Source organism: Entelurus aequoreus, linkage group LG21 (genome assembly GCF_033978785.1).
Source record: "Entelurus aequoreus isolate RoL-2023_Sb linkage group LG21, RoL_Eaeq_v1.1, whole genome shotgun sequence".
Lineage (NCBI taxonomy): Eukaryota > Metazoa > Chordata > Actinopteri > Syngnathiformes > Syngnathidae > Entelurus > Entelurus aequoreus.
In genome coordinates this window covers 51573642-51593843 of record NC_084751.1, presented here as the reverse complement: position 1 = coordinate 51593843, position 20202 = coordinate 51573642, and the positions used below count along the sequence as shown (strand labels likewise).

At 38.1% G+C, this 20202-nt stretch overlaps 1 protein-coding gene across 1 annotated transcript; it reads right to left on the bottom strand.

Moving 5' to 3' along the window:
- Positions 1 to 1386: 1386 nt before the first annotated feature.
- On the bottom strand, positions 1387 to 16414 carry LOC133638199 (general transcription factor 3C polypeptide 4-like). Its single transcript, XM_062030552.1, has 5 exons — positions 16091 to 16414; positions 12220 to 13953; positions 9857 to 9987; positions 9590 to 9678; positions 1387 to 4150 (listed from the first exon to the last, which is right to left on the bottom strand). The coding sequence occupies exons 1-5, from the start codon at positions 16397 to 16399 to the stop codon at positions 4086 to 4088; spliced, it is 2328 nt and encodes a 775-aa protein (XP_061886536.1). The 5' UTR covers positions 16400 to 16414; the 3' UTR covers positions 1387 to 4085.
- Positions 16415 to 20202: the final 3788 nt, after the last annotated feature.

The window sequence follows — 20202 nt, the reverse complement described above, 5'->3', positions numbered from 1 at the left end:
TCTTTAGGCCCACTTACAATGACAATAACAAAAAATATTGTTTTTCATGAACTATGTACTTGTATTGTTTGTCTGGGTGGAGGTCCTGCTTTGGAAATAATTTGTACCCCTTTCAGACATTGCATTTATTTCCCACTAAAACATTCACATGTTGCACAATGAGATGTAAGCAGGGGATCATGTGTACATTCCTGCAACTTCCTGTTTGTAAAAAATATATTTGTATTAGTATTTATTTAATATACTAACAGCATTTCATGATTAATATTTATCAATTAAGATTCCTAATAAATGACACTAGAATAAGCACACATTTGATCGGTAAATCATAGTGTAACGACCTGGAATGACACTTTATGTGTGGTGTTGGAGTTGGCCGACTTTTTGTGTGGCTGTAAACGCATCACTGGCTAAGTGCCATATGTGCATGTGTTGGCGCAAGTGAGAAAGAGCGAGCGGCTGCTGTTGATATAACAAAGTTGCTTTTGGTTTGTATTGCAGAAAATGACAAGTTTTGCTAGATATAATTTTTTTACTAATGTTTTGGTGATGTGTTTATTTCCGACAATAAAGAGTTTTGCTCAGTAAAGTGATTGATGGAATTCATGTCCTCAAAGCGTCTCGACAGACGTTACAATATTTGACGAAAACTGTTTTCTCTGTCGTGTCCGTGTGTCGAAAATTGTTATGCGCTTATTTTTTTATTTGATTTTGTGCGTGGCATAGATTTGCCGTGCGCAGAGGACGCTTGAGCAGTGCGAAATTGCACATGCGCGCACCTTAGAGGGAACATTGGTCGCCACCATTAAGTCTCCATCTCATTGCTGCCTGGGGGGGGCAATAGACTACAGACTGTGGTGAAGTAGGCCGGCTTCGTCGCGTGAAGAAGCCTACAATTTTTGGTTGTGTTTTCCGCTCCGTATGCTGAATGGCAATATACGATATATATCTCGATAATTTTTCTGTAAAGTAAAACCAACACACAAAACAGTCCTAGTTACCTGAGATACTAAGTATGTCATTATTTTGACTTACTCAGGTAAGTTTTACAGTAAGTTATTAATTTGACTTAGTCATTATTTTGACTTAGTAAATATTGACTTACTAAGACAAAATAATGACTAAGTCAAATTAATGACTTACTATAAATAAGTGTTTACAATAAGCGTTTGAAAAGAGACTTAAAAGTGGGGCCACATGCTGACATATTCTCAACTCATCATGCTTAATTTACAGGACAAAAAAATAAAAACATTTTTTTTTTTTTTTTAAACTTTAGTTTAGGCGGTGGCTCTTTGTTGTTAAGGTGGGCGCCTTAACAACAAAGCACTGCAGGAAACCCTGGTGGCGTAGTAGGACTAAGTTTTCTTCAAAACAAGGCAGAAGTTTTATTTAACAAAAATATATTTATTATTTTTGGCCACATTGCATACAGTTATATATAGTAATATAGGAAAATAAAACACTGTACTTAAAAAAATATTCAAATCTTTGGCGTACCACTAGTGCACGGGTGTCAAACTTGTTTTTAGTGAGGGCCCCGTTCTAGTTATGAAGGGCCGTTTGAAACGGTAAATATTTATAAATATAAATGTACAATAGCCTCGTTTGCATAGGCAATTGTGCTTATTATCATTTACCAACAGTTTGATGGATAACTTGATTTGCAAGTGTAAGTCAAGGTGACAAGCAGATATTTATGTATTTATTTTTGATAACCCCAAAAAATTTTTAAAAAATGCTTGGAGTTAGGGCTGGGCGATATATCGATATACTCGATATATCGCGGGTTTGTCTCTGTGCGATATAGAAAATTACTATATGGTGATATTCGAGTATACGTTCTCACGCAGTTGCTTTTAGCTGCGGGCATTACACTACATGCGTTTCCCATTCTTTCTTGTCTCTCCTTCTCACAGAGACGTAAAACAAGCGCACCATTTTACATACGTCACATACATATACGCCCTCGCGGAGCAGAGAGGTAGCAGCATGGGTAACGTTAGCTGTGGTGCGAGTGGTAATACGAGAGAAAGAAGGTGCGAATCTGGTAACAAATGAAGGAAGAATTAATTCCCAAGAAAAACAGTAGGGGGTCCATCGTCTGGCGGTGGTTTGGCTTCAAGCGGGAAGATGTCGAACAGACAACCGTCATTTGTCAAGTGTGGGGCAAAAGCGTTGCTACAAAAAGTAGCGGCACTGCTAATTTGTAGCATCATTTGAAAAGTCACCCGCTAGAGAATGAAGAGTGCTTGAAACTCCGCATGTCAACATCTCCGTTCGGTGCCACACCAACAAAATGCCGAGGCAACCATTTCCACATCAACACCGTATGAAAAAAATAGTCAACAACAGAAGGAGATAACGTCCGCAGGAACCTACCACATAGTGAAGGACATACACTATTTGATTTCCTATTATGCAGCTCATTTTTATTTGACACTTATTGAAATATCTTGTGTGACATCATGCACAAAAGTGCACTTTATTTGTTTTAAACTATTGTAGTGGCGTTTGTACAAAAAGTGCACTTTAATTCAGTGTTGTTTTGATATGTCATCTTAGTGACATCATGCACAAAAGTGCACTAATAGCTTGTTTTAAAAATGTCTCTGACAATCTTGCACTTTCTGTTTTGGAAATGACATGAATGTTTGTGCCACTGCTTAATAACTGTTTAATAAACACACTTTTGCTCAATTGACTTAGTTGTGATTTCCCTCTCTGCATGAAAGTTTAAAAGTAGCATATATTAATGCAGTATGAAGAAGAATGTTTTAATGTAGACACATAGAATCATCATACTGCTGTGATTATATGCATCAAGTGTTCATTCAAGGCTAAGGCAAAATATCCAGATATACAGTATATGGTGTATCGTGACATGGCCTAAAAATATCGAGATAAAATATCGCCCAGCCCTAATTGGAGTATTTTGTTGCATGACAAATAATAACAAAGTTAACAAGATGCCGGGTACTCAAAAAAATTGATTCCCATTTGAATCGCAATTCTTATTTAGTCTGCTTCTAAATCGATTAAAAATAACAATAAAAAAAGAATCGATTTTTTTAATATTCTTTTTTTAAAGAATCCTTTTTTGGATTAAAAATATTAAATAAATATTATTGCTGTCATTGTTATTATTGATACTGTGGTTTTGCAAATTTTGTTTTTCCGTTTTTTTTTTAGTCTGATATTTTTATGTTTTCTCAAACGCTTTGTAAATGTCTACCCTCAGTATTTTAAAGCTCCTCGGATTGGGTTGGAGTTTGGTTTGCTCCATTTTCTTTAATTAGATTAACATTCTGTCATTTTTGTACATAAAAAAAAAAAAAAACACATTTTTAAAATAGACGTTTTTAGGCCAACACTGTGCGTGTAAATCATATGTCAGCAGCCAAGAGGAACTTTTGTTTGAAAAGGTCTGAGTAAAATGTATATACCAAATAATATATGACAAGAAACGTGTCGAATTGAATCGCCATCCCAAGAATCGGAATCGAATCCTGAGGTCAGTATTTTTTTTACAAAAATTAACATTCTGTCATTTTTGTAAATAAAAAGAATAAAAAACACATTTTAAAAAGACGTTTTTTATGCCAACAATGTGCGTATAAATCATATGTCAGCAGCCAAGAGGAACTTTTGTTTTGAAAAGGTCTGAGTAAAATGTATATACCAAATATATGACAAGAAACGTGTTGAATCGAATCGCCATCCCAAGAATCGGAATCGAATCCTGAGGTCACTATTTTTTTTCTGTCAGAATTAAAAGAACAAATACATTTAGCCAGAAAGTACTTTAATAAAGCACTTTGGAGGGCCACATAAAATGAAGTAGCGGGCCACATCTAGCCCCTGGGCCTTGAGTTTGACACCTGCGCACTAGTGGTACCCATACTACAGTTGAGAATCACTGTTTTGCCTCATGAAAATATGCAGTTAAGACCTCAGCAGGTGTTTGCACTGGTGAGGAAACAATATTCTATATGCAGACATAATAATAATTAGCATGACATATTAGCAGTGGTTGGACCCTGTGGAGAGTGCAGGCATACTTGTGTTCCTGCGGTGGTTTAGCACTAAACCATTGGCGAGTCGCAGAGGGAACATGGTGCCTGGAGGATCTTCTTCACCCACTGTGGATCTAAAAGGGAATCAGATCATGGTTAGGATGACCAATACAATATTCATATAATGGGAGTTCCGTGTTTCCCACAGAACTGTAATCTATTTGTGGTTGGGGGTTGGTTCCAAGAGAGTGTTGTACGGTATACCGGTACTAGTATAGTGTCGCGGTACTAATGAATCAAAAACAGCGTAACTCGGCCTGTCGCCATCACGTCTCCATCTCATTGCTGCCACCACAGCCTGGGGGCGCAATAGACTGCAGACTGTGGTGAAGTAGCCGGCTTCGTCGCGTGAGGAAGCTGTCACGCCAATTTTCTTCCCATTTCAAAAACCTTCCTATCCCCCATTTACTTCCGGGGTCATTCCTCTTACGTCATTGACAGCGATCGATAGAATCCAAATCTCCTGAAAATGGTGGTGTCACTGAATGATATTTGTCTTTATCTTTCCCAGGGGACTTATGTCAAACACCAGCAGGCTTCGAAACATTTCAAGCGGAGAGTTAGGGCCGCTGCTGGGAACTTCTGTCTTCGTGGTAACGTGCAAAAAATATTAATTAATATATAATACTGTTAAATGTATGTACTTTAAATCAACATTATTGTTGAAACCATTTCACTAATATGAATTAATATATAATAATGTTAAATGTCATCTGACTTCACTGAGGTACATATGTGCACATAAATGTCATTTTAATTTAGTTCACTTACACAGAGAACTAAAAAAAAACTGAATTTAACGAATAAATTTTGTTTTAATAAAGTTTGATAATGTTGATTGACAATGAAATTAACTTATTGTACACTGTTATTCATTTCCGCATATGTCCACGAGTCAAATGTGCAGTCAGGAATATCCTCAAGTTAATTTGTCCGATTAATACTTGTCCAATTAATACAGACGTTTTGTTAACGCTATATTATAAATTAAAAAAAAAAAAAACAGCGACGGGCAGTGCTATCGATCGCTGTCAATGACGTAAGAGGAAATGACGTAAGTAAGAGGAAATGACCCCGGAAGTAAATGGGGGATAGGAAGGTTTTTGTAATGGGAAGAAATTGGCGTGACAAAGCCTACAGTTTTTGGTTGTGTTTTCCGCGCCATATGCTGAATGCCGATATACTATATATACACTACCGTTCAAAAGTTTGGGGTCACCCAAACAATTTTGTGGAATAGCCTTCATTTCTAAGAACAATAATAGACTGTCGAGTTTTAGATGAAAGTTCTCTTTTTCTGGCCTTTTTGAGCGTTTAATTGACCCCACACATGTGATTCTCCAGAAACTCAATCTGCTCAAAGGAAGGTCAGTTTTGTAGCTTCTGTAACGAGCTAAACTGTTTTCAGATGTGTGAACATGATTGCACAAGGGTTTTCTAATCATCAATTAGCCTTCTGAGCCAATGAGCAAACACATTGTACCATTAGAACACTGGAGTGATAGTTGCTGGAAATGGGCATCTATACACCTATGTAGATATTGCACCAAAAACCAGACATTTGCAGCTTGTATAGTCATTACCACATTAGCAATGTATAGAGTGTACTTATTTAAAGTTAAGACTAGTTTACAGTTATCTTCATTGAAAAATAAGGACATTTAATGTGACCCCAAACTTTTGAACGGTAGTGTATATCTCGATATTTTTTCGTAAAGTAAAAACAATACACAAAACAGTCCTAGTTACCTGAGATACTAAGTATGTCATTATTATGACTTAGTAAGTCAATATTTTGACTTAGTAATTTAATAAGTCAAAAATAGGACAAAATAATGACTTACTAAGTCAAAATAATGACAAAAAAATTGACTTAATAAGTCAAATTAATGACTTACTGTAAGTAAGCGTTTGCAATAAGCGTTTGAAAAAAAAAAAAAGAGTTAAAAGTGGGGCCACATGCTGACATATGCTCAACTCATCATGTTTAATTTATTACAGCATTTGGGAAGCCTGTAGTTGATTTTTATGATGTAAATGTTATATTTTTATCAACATGTGATAGCAGGGACCCTGCCCTTCAAAACTAGGCTGCTGCATTACTAATGATTAATGTAACTATAGCTGAAAACATAGTACAATAGCAATAGGAGAGACTATTCATCCCTGAACACCATGGAGTTCATGTAGGCTTTAGAATCAGAAGAGTTTTTATTGCCATTGTTTGAGAACGGCTTCACAAACTAGTAATTTTACTTGGCGCAATGGTGCGACATAAAACACATATAACACAGAATAGAATAACATGAGCTGTAACTGAGCTATCAGATCTTGTTATTGTTCATGTGCCTGATGGCCGAGGGGAAAAAAACTGTTCAGGTGGCGGGAGGTGTTGGTCTGGATGGACCGTAGTCTCCTGCCTGAGGGGAGAGGGGAGAATAGTTAGTGTCCGGGGTGAGAAGAGTCAGCTGTGATCCGACCCACACGCCTCCTGGTCCTGGAGGAGAACGGGTCCTGGAGGGGTGGGAGCTTGCAGCCAATCACCTTCTCAGCAGCACGTACCATGTGCTGCAGTCGATGCTTGGCAGCCGCCTTAACAACAAAGCGCTGCGGGAAACCCTGATACTTGTAAAAAACATACTTTATTTGTTGCCATGGAGGCGAGGATTAGTGATTTAGAAGTAGCTAAAACACTGCAGACTGTGGATGGATGTTAGCCGCTAGCTAGCTAGCCATGTCTTAAAGCACCTCTTCCTGAGGGTGTTTCAGTGTTATAACTAGGGATGATACTCGAAACCGGTTTTCCCGGTTGTTTGATAAGAAAAGGACCGAGTCCTCGGACTCGAATACCTTTTTGAGAACCGGTACCCGTTATCGAGACCACTATAGTAAAGAAAAAGAGTGGAATCCCGTCCCGACCAGAAATGCTCCGTGGGACATCACAAGAAATGACGTCATGTAGCTCAGTCATTAGGCGCAGATAGGGAAAGCAGGAAAACAATGGACGGGAAAAAGCGCTCCAAGGTGTAATAAAGTTCAAAACAAAAGGTATAATCCAACGAATAACTTTACTGAGAGATTTTAGCAGGGTAAAAACACACGACGAACACTTTTACGACCAACCAGAAATATAGCAACCAGGCTAGCAACGCACCTCCTTTACGGCAGCTGTCGCAACATTCTTAAAGCAACCGCAGCACATACATATATATACAACATATCTCCCTTTTTTAACTTTTGTTTTTCTTTCCTTGTAAACAAAACAAAATCACACTGTATATGTGTTGTCTGTCTAATTATAAATAATGCAGACGAGGCGTGTTGGCTGAGTTCTTGACGTTTACTTTCACAGCGTGGCAACATGCAACACTTTTCGGGGTGTCCGCGCATGCTCGTAACTCCCGTTGCATGCTGGGTAGTGTAGTTGTTATATTCTCTAGCTCATAACATCTTTCCCCCATAAAGAAATAATGTTAACTCAATAAAGTGTATTTCTTTTTTTAGCTTTAACTTTTCATTTTTTAGCATTGTAACCACATTTGCAAACAACTTTTCTCTTCATAGAATTTTCTTTCAATAAAGAAATAAAGTGCAAAAATGTCAAAGCATCATAACAAATAGTTATGTCAAATAGCAGCAGAAGTGCACTTTTTGGAGAGCTGTATTATTTCCAGTTTTGTGCCCAAGGGACTGATTTTATTTAACACTATATTATTATTTATACACCTATAGTGATCACAGAGACAGGCTGTTTTTGTGTTACTGTATATATTTGTTTCTCTGAAAAATCCCACTTAATATTCTTTGGGTAACAACAGTCAATATTTATTTATTTTATTTTATTTTTTTAGGTGGGTAACAGTCAATATTTATTTATTTATTAGATTTTATTTTTTTATCATATAATAAAAGTGAGCTTTTGTTAAACCAAATATTGTCAATCAATCAATCAATCAATCAATCGTGTGTTTTTTTCCATATACAACAACCTATCTGGACTCGATAAGAGAATCGATAAAGAATCGGTTCGATAATAGGATTCGATAATAGGCTCGAACTCGATAATTCCTTATCAAACATCATCCCTAGTTATAACTTCACCTTTATCTTTACTTTTTAGGCCAAAATGCATCCGTTCTCCCTTTTCTGTCCACACACTGTGTCTGCTTGTAAGTACTGTGTGTGTGTGCGCTGCCGAACATGCTCCTCTGCTCGTAAAACCAGCAATGTCACGACGCGCCGTCATGCCCGGGAACCGGTACTTTTTAAACAAGAGTATAGTACCGTTTTTAATTCATTAGTACCGCGATACTATACTAGTATCTAGTACTATACTAGCAAGATACAATCCCTCCAGGACCTGTTCTCCTACAGGACCAGGAGGCGTGTGGGTCGGATCACAGCTGACTCTTCTCACCCTGGACACAAACTATTCTCCCCTCTCCCCTGTAGGCAGGAGACTACGGTCATCCAGACCCACACCTCCCGCCACCTGAACAGTTTTTTCCCCTCGGCCATCAGGCACATGAACAATAACAAGATCTGATAGCTCAGTCACAGCACTTTTTATTACCTATTCTGTGTTATATGTGTTTTATGTTGCACCATTGCACCAAGAAAAATTCCTAGTTTGTGAACCCGTTCTCAAACAACGGCAATAAAAACTATTCTGATCCTGATTCTGAAATCAGTATACCGTATAACCCCACGTGATGCTAACGTAAACAGTGTTTCCCATAAACTGCCAAGATACCTGTGGCGGTGGGGGCGTGGCTATGGGCGTGGTCACCATGACATCATCGAGTAATTTACTACAATGATATGATTTTCTCTAAAAAGGCTAAAAAATGTATACTTACTAATTAATAATAGTTTTGTTTTAAACGTCCATCCATCCATCCATCCATCCATTTTACAATATAATTACAACACTTTATGTACATATTTATATACAGATTTGAACAATAAGTTATTCACTGAAATATATTTATTAATTGTGGTTCTAACAAAAAATATATCTTATAAAATATAAAAGCTAAAATGTCTCTTAAAGCTCTGCCCCTTTAATTAGTGCATACTAAATAATTTAACTTTAGCCTACTACTACAACCATATTATTTACCAGCAACATAAAGTGAAACAGAGGCAGAGGTGTCCTGCCACAGTCAGTAACAAATAAACAGAAAACAGTAGTGGTCAAATACAAATAAGGCAATAAGAGAAGTATCCTACACTTCTCTTTTGTAAAGTAAATCTGAACAGCCTATATGGGCATCTACATCAACTATATGATTTTCCTGAGAAGCTGGACAGGACAAAAAAAAAAACAAAAAAAAAAATTTGTGGCGGACGTAATTCTTTCGTGGCGGGCCGCCACAAATAAATGAATGTGTGGGAAACACTGCGTAAATATTCAGCCATACACATTGACTTTTCATTTTAACAGGCTATAATTACTGGAGCACCAGAGATGAACAAAGGTTGAACAGGAAGTGGAGGAACATTGTGCTTACCCTCAGGTGCTGGCAGTGCTGAGATGCTGTCCTGCAAGAGGCAGCGCCGGAATCTCAGCGCCTGGCACGCCTGGTAAGACAACACACACCTAAAACAGCCAAGAAAAAGGGTATTTGAGCTCGCTGTCTTGCACAAACGCACACACACTCAAACACACGATGACGTGGTGATTGACAAGACAACAAAGCGTGGTGTGTGTAAATGTCAAAACAGGAAATGGTATGATTGCAGCTCGGTGAAGGTAAATAAAGACTTCATCTGTGTACCTGAGCCAAATGTGGCCATTTCCGCATATGGCTTGTTTGTGGTCCGTGAAAGGCAGCACGTCCTGACACAAGCAGCAGTGCTCCTGGAACGTCTGCTTGTGCATCTTTTTCTTGATGTGTCCGATCAGGACCTAAGTGAACACAAGTAGAAGTGAGTTTCATCTTACTTGGAACCTGCGTTCATAGGCCAAAGGTTTATTTTAACAACACAACATTTTTTTTAGTCAAGCCAAATGGAAAATAAATTTCATCCAACTGCAGCCTTTAGAATATTTGTTGACTGGCTTTTTTTTCTTGTACTTATACATAATTAATGCAAACTCAAACATTAGATCACCGAGATGTGGCCCGCAAACACCTGAAAATGTGTCAATAAAGTACTTCGTATGTTCTCACTTAACCTCTTAAGGCCCAAGCTGTTTGTTTACATGCTTTTTTTATTTCTCTTTGCTATTTGGGCTTATTGGACCCTAATTCAAATAAAAACTAAGAATCATCTTTTGATATGATGTACTTAGTCCATAAGTACACAAACGTGTACTTCATGTTTAGTGACATGCTAATTCTTATTTTTACACTTCTTTTTTTCCAAATTCCATTGTATGTTATACTCTTCTGACACCACCAGATGGCAGTATAAGTGTCCACATTATGTGGCCATACGACCCAATTCAGTTGTGTACACAATTTTGGAAATAAGAGCTAAAAGGTGCTGTCCACGCATGTGGCCACTAAGCCTTTAATTAATGTAATGTAGTTTCCACACGGACATATTAAGTAGCGTAACGCACGTCAGTGTTTCCCACACATTCATTTATTTGTGGCGGCCCGCCACGAAAGAATTACGTCCGCCAATAATTAAAAAAAAAAATTGTTTTTTTTTTTTTTTTTGTCCTGTCCAGCTTCTCAGGCAAATCATATAGTTGATGTAGATGCCCATATACGCTGTTCATATTTACTTTAAAAAAGAGAAGTGTAGGATACTTCTCTTGTTGCCTTATTTGTATTTGACCACTACTGTTTTCTGTTTATTTGTTACTGACTGTGGCAGGACACCTCTTCCTCTGTTTCACTTTATGTTGCTGGTAAATAATATGGTTGTAGTAGTAGGCTAAAGTTAAATTATTTAGTATGCACTTATTAAAGGGGCAGAGCGTTAAGAGACATTTTAGCTTTCATATTTTATAAGATATATTTTTTGTAAGAACCACAATTAATAAATATATTTCAGTGAATAACTTATTGTCCAAATCTGTATATAAATATGTACATAAAGTGTTGTAGTTATATTGTAAAATGGATGGATGGATGGATGGATGGACGTTTAAAACAAAACTGTTATTATTAATTAGTAAGTATACATTTTTTGAGCCTTTTTAGAGAAAATCATATCATTGTAGTAAATTATGCAAATTAATCAAAGATGCCATTGTGACCACGCCCATAGCCACGCCCCCACCGCCACAGGTATCTTGGCAGTTTATGGGAAACACTGCACGTTGTGTAAACAATGCACACCGAGGCACAACACACGGCATGCTAGCAGCTAACGGGCTAGGATAGACTGACCATACGTCCTCTTTTCACCGGACATGTCCTCTTTTGCGGAGCTGTCAGGGCGGAGTTTCTTAAATGCCTCAAATGTCCGGCATTTTGAGTTAGGGTTGCGTGTATTTTCAATGTACGTTCAAGGTTAAGAAGGGGTTAAAAACAAAACAAATTGTGCAGCAGCAGCATTGGTGAGGGAGGGGCAGAGACAGAGAGAGAGAGAGTTATGATAAACATGAATGCGTCGCCAGGCTCTGCTTTTTATCCATAGATTTATCACATTTAATTTTTTATTATCTATAGCAGGGGTGCCAAAAGTGTGCCCCGGAGGCCATTTGCGGCCCACAGCTAATGTTTTAAAGGCCCACGGCACATTCTAAAAATACTATTAAAATAAACAAAAACATAACAAAAGTGAAATAAAAAAGCTTAAAAGGTTAAATGTAATTTAGAAAAAGTTGCAATGTTGACTAATAAAACAAAGCTGTTTTTTCTTTCTTTCAAACTGTCATTACTCAAAACATAATATTGAATCAAAATCAATGTTATTATGAATTATTGACCTATCAAAGGTTCCCATTACTTCACATCAAAGATTCCAGTAAGAAAAATATTTTTGGTGGAAGATTTTGCAAATTTGGTAAATAAATGTATATTTTGTTGTTTTCTTACTGTACCGAAAATGAACCGAACCGTGACCTCTAAACCGAGGTACGTACCGAACCGAAATTTTTGTGTACCTTTACACCCCTACGGATTACAAAATCAGAGCTTTTTAAAAAGAATCTGAAGTGTATGACTAGCAAAGATGTTACCTCCACGTCCTTGTCGCTGGTATCTTTCGAGAGATGGTCGGCCAGGCCCAACGTGGGGACGCATGTGTTCTCCGTGATGCGCGTGTTAAGGTAAACCACACCGAGCAGCTTCTTCATGTTCTTGTTGACCAGATGGGTCTCCACTGAATCTATCAATGCCTTCGCCTGCTCCATCCGCTCCTCTGGATTCTCCAGCGTCGCCGCTTTGACGGCACCGGCCTCCCCGCACTCGTTTTCCAACTCATCCTCCTCGTCTCCGTCCTCGTCCTCCCCGTCGAGCACGGACGCCTTGCTGGCCTCGCCGGACGGTTTCCAGAGGTGATCCGTCAGCGGCGTCTGAAGTGACTGGTACATCACGCGAACCAAAAACAGCTTCAAGCGCCACAAATAGGGAGAGTCTAGGTCCTGGATCTTCTGATCCAGCTCCTGCTGCAACGCCTCTGGAATTCTTTTGTCTTTTAGGATGGTCCACCTCATGAGATCCAGCAGGTCGGCCTGCTGGTACAGGTTCTGTGTGGGGGACTTTAACAGAAGTCCCGCTGCCGTTTCTGGCGATTTCAAGGCAATAAAGTGCACCTGGTAATTCCTTTCAATGGGGTGAAACATGTCCACCAGACCTTGTGTGCTGGCCAGCGCGACGTACGCTCCGTTGCTGCTCACTGCGATACCATGCAGCCGCCTCTCACCGAGAAACTCAGGGCCCAGCATGTCCTCTCGGTCGAAAAACAGAGTTTTTTCTGTAAATTTGGGCGTCAGCTTTTTTACCCAGCCGTCCATGTAGCACGCGTACACGACCCCCTGCTTGGTGACGGCGAGCGAAGTGACCGGAAGCGAGTGGAGGCCCAACACGTGAGAGTTGTACACGTTTAGTCCGCTAGGGGAAACCATGAGCAAACACCAGTAGATGTAGCAGCCGCGAGCGGCCACAATGAGGCTGCAGCTCAACTTCTGAACGGGGTGGACCAAAGGCACGCACGTGATGCTTTCAGCAGCGATGTGGTCACACTCCTTCCAGAGGATGACGGGGTGACGCAGGGTGAAGTAGCCCTTAACCCCCGCCATGCTGACCGGCATGATCTTCACGGTGCCCAGCTCGCTGCCGACGATCAACCCGCTCATCCGCCTGTCCGCGTTTTCGTACTCCCACCACGCCAAATCACTGGGTCTGCTCACCCCCGACTCGATGACGTCGAAAAACACAACGTCGGCGCCGCTCTCGAACGGCAACACAAACTTCCACAAAACCAGGTCACCGTTTTCCATCAAAACGGCGAGGAGGACCATCTCCACGTCCAGGCAGGCGTTGTCAGTCTGCACCTGCTTCGTCTTGTAGATGCTCGACCACTTCATCCTCACGGGGGTCTGCATCTGGAAACGGCGCTGCAGCTCCTCGAAGTCCTGCAGGTTTTTCTGAGGCGGCTGGTCGTCTTTTTTGGCGTAGCCTCGCTCCTCGAGCATGTCGCCGTATGTCTGGGTGAGGTCCACGAGCGAGGTCCACGTGAAAGGCTTGCGGCTGTGATGGATGGCGAGCCTGTGGTCGAGAGTTAGGCACGCTAGCAGGCAGCGTCCACTGGAGTCGCAGCCCAATGGAGACCAACTGGCGTATTTAACTCCTTTGGGCGCTACTCCCAAGGGATCTATCACTCTGTCCAGATGAAAAACTTGCCTTAAGCTGGGGTCTGGGTGTGAGGTAAAGTGCTGGATGGCCTTCTCCTGCTTTTTTTCTGGCCCCACCTGCAAATTTGACAAGAAAAAAAATCATATTAAAAGGGAAATTAAAGCTTCACCAAATTGATTTAAAGGGGAACTGCTAGGGGTGTAACGGTACGTGTATTTGTATTGAACCGTTTCGGTACGGGGGGGTCGGTTCGGTTCGGAGGTGTACCGAACGAGTTTCCACACGGACATATTAAAGGCCTACTGAAATGAATTTTTTTTTATTTAAACGGGAATAGCAGATCCATTCTATGTGTCATACTTGATCATTTCGCGATATTGCCATATTTTTGCAGAAAGGATTTAGTAGAGAAAATCGACGATAAAGTTTGCAACTTTTGCTCGCTGATAAAAAAAAACCTTGCCCCTACCGGAAGTAGCGTGACGTCACAAGCGGTAGTGCTGCTCACAATTCCCCCGTTGTTTACAATGGAGCGAGAGATATTCGGAGCGAGAAAGCGACGATTACCCCATTAATTTGAGCGAGGATGAAAGATTTGTGGATGAGGAACGTTAGAGTGACGGACTAGAATACAGTTCAAGAGATATCTTTTTTCGCTCTGACCGTAACATAACAAAAGTGAAATAAAAAAGCTTAAAGGTGAAATGTAATTTAGAAAAAGTTGCAATGTTGACTAATAAAACAAAGCTGTTTTTTTTTTTCTTTCAAACTGTCATTGCTCAAAACATAATATTGAATCAAAATCAATGTTATTATGAATGATTGACCTATCCAAGGTTCCCATTGCCGTATTTTTGGGACTATAAGTCACAGTTTTTTTCATAGTTTGGCCGGGGGTGCGACTTATACTCAGGAGCAACTTATGTGTGAAATTATTAACACATTACCGTAAAATACCAAATAATATTATTTAGCTCATTCATGTAAGAGACTAGACGTATAAGATTTCATGGGATTTAGCGATTCGGAGTGACAGATTGTTTGGTAAACGTATAGCATGTTCTATATGTTATAGTTATTTGAATGACTCTTACCATAATATGTTACCTTAACATACCAGTTGGTTATTTATGCCTCATATAACGTACACTTATTCAGCCTGTTGTTCACTATTCTTTATTTATTTTAAATTGCCTTTCAAATGTCTATTCTTGATGTTGGCTTTTATCAAATAAATTTCCCCCCAAAAATCGTTTTATACTCCAGTGCGACTTATATATGTTCTTTTTTTTTCTTTATTATGCATTTTCGGCTGGTGCGACTTATACTCCAGGACGACTTATACTCCGAAAAATACGGTACTTCACATCAAATATTCCACTAAAAGAAATATTTTTGGTGGAAGATTTTGCAAATTTGGTAAATAAATAACCCAAAAATGTATATTTTGTTGTTTTCTTACTGTACCGAAAATGAACCGAACCGTGACCTCTAAACCGAGGTACGTACCGAACCGAAATCTTTGTGTACCGTTACACCCCTAATAAATAACCATTCAAAAAGCGCCAACAATACTCCATTTTCAGTTTGTGATTCGAATATTAACCAACTATTAGTGATATTGTTATTATAAGTGCAAACGCAGACAAACTATTGTGGAGACGTGATCACTACCGTGTGTCCCTATATTTACATCATCGAGTGGTCTGCTGCTTCCTCGCTTCCCTGCTCCCTGTAAGTTTATTGTAGATCATAAATCACACCTCTCACCTGGAAAGTAAATGGCTGAGGATGTATTCTGACAAGTTGGTACACTTTGACAGCCATTTGGAACCGGCGAGAAAGTTTCTTCGCGAGGATTATGAGCCATTATTTATCTAAATATCCTAATGACAGCATACATTGTACAGTTGTTTTATTATGTTTGTTGGGACATGTAAGCAAATATTAACATTGCTGTATGTATACTTTTGACCCAGCAGATTTGCTCACATTTTCAGTAGACCCATAATAAATTCATAAAAGAAGCAAACTTCATGAATGTTTTTTGTGACAAAACAAGTATGTGCTCCAATCACTCTATCACAAAAAAAATAAGAGTTGTAGAAACTACTGGAAACTCAAGACAGCCATGACATTATGTTCTTTACAAGTGTGTGTAAACTTTTGACCACGACTGTATTCTGAATACTAGAAATTCAAACTTAGCTTGTTCCAGTTGTCTGAGAGTTTGCAACTTTAGAGCATTATTACCCGAATCTTGCGAGCATCAGCGGGCGGCAGAATAGAAGTTCTGTGCAGGACGAGGTCCTGCTTGCTGCTGGTGACGTCACACATGAGTTCCAGTAGCACTAAGGAGCAGGACGTACACACAGAAAGCCGGTGGTCCTGCGACCAAACGAGCGGCTGCGAGCCGATTACCGGGGACAACAGCGAGACGACCGGATCCCGTTTCACAGGCAAGTCGTCCGGTCTAACGGCTCCGCTGTCGCCGGACTCTAACTGCATCTTAACAGCGTCGTTTGGGGCAGATAACAAACATGACGACCCGGGCACCGCCATGTTTGTTGTCTGGCGGAAGTGACGTCGGCAACCACGGCAGTGGCGGAAATGTCATTTTGGCATCTTTTTTTTTTTTTTTTTTTTTTCGATTTACTGATGATTTGTTTAATTTGCTGATTAGATACGTAACATCCAGCATTTTTATTATATTAATTTTTTGAGTTTTACAAACCTTTTATAAACTTCCCTCATATATGTGTTGGAACATTTTTCATCACAGAAATTAACATCTTCAATATTGAATGAATGAATGAAATAAGTATATTTAGGTCATATAATCAACCATCAACCATTTTGGGTGAGCTGTTTAACAATACATATTTAACAATCATGCACATTTACACAAAAAAAGAAAAGAAAAAAGACCAAATAAGATATTCTTCATCTCAGTATGTTAAAAATGACTGAATTAATTAATTACATATTACAAAACTGTTGTGTATACTAATTCACAGATGTTATTTTATTATATAAAAAGGTCAGTAAATGATGTATATATTTGTAAACGCTCTGAAGTGGGAAAGGGGTAGGATTAAATAAGCTTTGCTTCTTCCTACTCCTTTTCGGACATGATATAAAGTAAAATGATATGAAATTGTGTGCTTTATTATACTGTAAGTGTGTTCATGTTCGAAATAAACTAAAGAAAGAAATAAAGAAAGAAAAAGAATGACCGAAAAAGGAATAGGCTGAAGCCAAAGCTTATATTTGCCTATCCTATACATTCACTGAAAATTACATTGCCTGGAACATCGTTAAAAAAATCAATGGGATGAAAGTAATTGTTACTATATTTTATAATTTTCAATTATATCACCTTTCAAGGTTTTCTTAAACCTTAACAAAGAACTACATGTCTTCAGCTCATCACTGATATTAAGGTTTAATTTTGATAATAATATTTTTTTGTTTTTTTTATTGAACAATGTACATACAAACATATATTTTCAATGTACGCCAAAATCAAGGCACTTTCAACAAATCTCAACAAATTCAAATATCAGGTTGAGCAAATAATGTCTTTTACAAAAGATTTAAGGAAAAAAAACAAATACAAATAGAATATAAAAATAATAACAATAACTAATTTTAAAAAATAGGATAAGATACAAAATTCAAACAGATAAAAAAAAGGCTAATCTAAATCACTTTGAATTTATTTTATTTATTTTTCGATTTACTGATGATTTGTTTAATTTGCTGATCTGATATATAACATCCAGCTTTTTAATTTTAATTGTAATTTTGGTTTTATAAACCTTTATTTATAATATGCAACATTTACGTACAATGAAGAAATAATAATAATCAAAACAAGTACAGAAACGGTACAAAACAGTGCCAGGGGGTTGTAAACTCAATAAAGTAACTAAAATAGAATGCAAAAAAAAATATATATATATATATATATATATATATATATATATATATATATATATATATATATATATATATATATATATATATATATATATATATATATATATATATATATATATATATGTAACAAAATGTAAAGCAATAGGCTCACACAGGTTCCGTAAATAATCCAAATACAGCTCCACAGATATAACAGCCATCAACCTTCGTGTTAAATTTAAGTTTCAAAAAATCCTTTGAAGAGTATATTCCATTAATAATTTTAAATTTTATTTCTTTAATTTTGGGAAGAATTGGGTATGTAATATATATTGTCCTTATTTTCCTTACCTCTTGTAAACTCCTTCAGGACATATTGTCTATGAACTGTGCCCGGAAAATATAATTTCTCTAAAACTGCCCTCATATATTTGTTGGAACATTTTTCATCACAGAAATGAACATCTTCAGTGTTAAGGTTTAATTTTAATAATAATATTTTTTTGTTTTTTGTTTTTTTTTATTGAACAATGTACATACAAACATATATTTTCAATGTACACAAAAATGAAGGCACTTTCAACAAATCCCAACAAATTCAAATATCAGGTTGAGCAAATACTGTCTTTTACAAAAGATGTAAGGAAAGAAAACAAAGCAATTACAAATAGAATATAAAATTAATAACAATAACTAATAAAAATAGGATAAAATACAAAATTCACACATACAAAAAAGGCTAATCTAAATCACTTAGAATTTATACAATCACAAAATCAATGTAAGGGCTTTTGTATTTTTAATCAGTTTCTGAGATTTAATTGCTAATTTTAAATTATTAAGCCAATTATAAAATGAAGGTTGAGGTGGCGACTTGTCCAGGGTGTACACCGCCTTCCGCTCGAATGCAGCTGAGAAAGGCTCCAGCACCCCCCGCGACCCCAAAAGGGACAAGCGGTAGAAAATGGATGGATGGAGGTTTTACTTTCATGAATCAACATTTATGTAGAAAATGTTTTGCTTGCAGCATAATAATAGTGACAAACATTTCTAAATTACCATCATTCATAAAAATGCCAATAACTGCCCTTTTTTTTCACTGATGAGAGTATCTGGCAAGCGCCGTTTTGTCCTACTAATTCCGGCGGTCCTTGAACTCACCGTAGTTTGTTTACATGTGTAACGCTGCCACAGAGAGACGTGTTTTATGCCACTCATTCTTTGTCTCATTTTGTCCACCAAACTTTTTATGCTGTGCGTGAATAGGCAAAGGTGAGTTTTGTCGATGTTATTGACTTGTGTGGAGAGCTAATAAGGCATATTTGGTCAGTGCATGACTGCAAGCTAATCCATGCTAACAAGCTATTTAGGCTAGCTGATGAAACAAAAATTTAAGCTGTTTGGCCACAATACCCAGCAATATGTTTGGAGGAGAAAAGATGAGGCCTTTAATCCCAGGAACACCAGGCCCACCGTCAAGCATGGTGGTGGTAGTATTATGCTCTGGACCTGTTTTGCTGCCAATGGAACTGGTGCTTTACAGAGAGTAAATGGGACAATGAAAAAGGAGGATTACCTCCAAATTCTTTAGGACAAGCTAAAATCATCAGGGTCATGGGTGCAGTTGGGTGTTCCAACAGGACTATGACCACCAAACACACCTCAAAAGTGGTAAAGGAATGGTTAAATCAGGCTAGAATGAAGGTTTAAGAATGGCCTTCCCAAAGTCCTGACTTGAATGTGTGGACAATGCTGAAGAAACAAGTCCATGTCAGAAAACCAACACATTTAGCTGAACTGCACCGATTTTGTCAAGAGGAGTGGTCAAAAATTCAAGCAGAAGCTTGTGGATGGCTACCAAAAGCGCCTTATTGCAGTGAAACTTGCCAAGGGACATGTAAGCAAATATTAACATTGCTGTATGTATACTTTTGACCCAGCACATTTTCAGTAGACCCATAATAAATTCATAAAAGAAGCAAACTTCATGAATGTTTTTTTGTGACCAACAAGTATGTGCTCCAATCACTCTATCACAAAAATATAAGAGTTGTAGAAATGATTGGAAACTCCATAACTGCCATAAGAGTGTACAGTAGTTCTAGTCCATGTGCTTCTGGCGTACGTTTATTACATTTTTAGTACCATATTTGCCATATTTTTATTTTCAAGTCTAAATGTGCAAAACCTTTAAATAAAACAATATCAACATATCTATTTTACATGCTTTATATTTCTATGGCTTTCATATTTTTATTGATTTATTCGTGGGGGGGGGGTATTTCTGAGGTTTAACGCTCATAAGGGGTCAACTTTAAAGGCCTACTGAAAGCCACTACTAGCGACCACGCAGTCTGATAGTTTATACATCAATGATGAAATCTTAACATTGCAACACATGCCAATACGGCCGGGTTAACTTATAAAGTGACATTTTAAATTTC

Bases quoted from the DNA above. Each gene is read 5' to 3' on its own strand.
- LOC133638199 (XM_062030552.1), bottom strand. From the start codon at position 16,399: ATGGCGGTGCCCGGGTCGTCATGTTTGTTATCTGCCCCAAACGACGCT. The intron at 13,954-16,090 runs GTAATAATGCTC...TCAAATTTGCAG, and splicing joins CTGATGCTCGCAAGATTCGG to GTGGGGCCAGAAAAAAAGCA. The intron at 4,151-9,589 runs GTAAGCACAATG...ATTCCCTTTTAG, and splicing joins AGCACTGCCAGCACCTGAGG to ATCCACAGTGGGTGAAGAAG.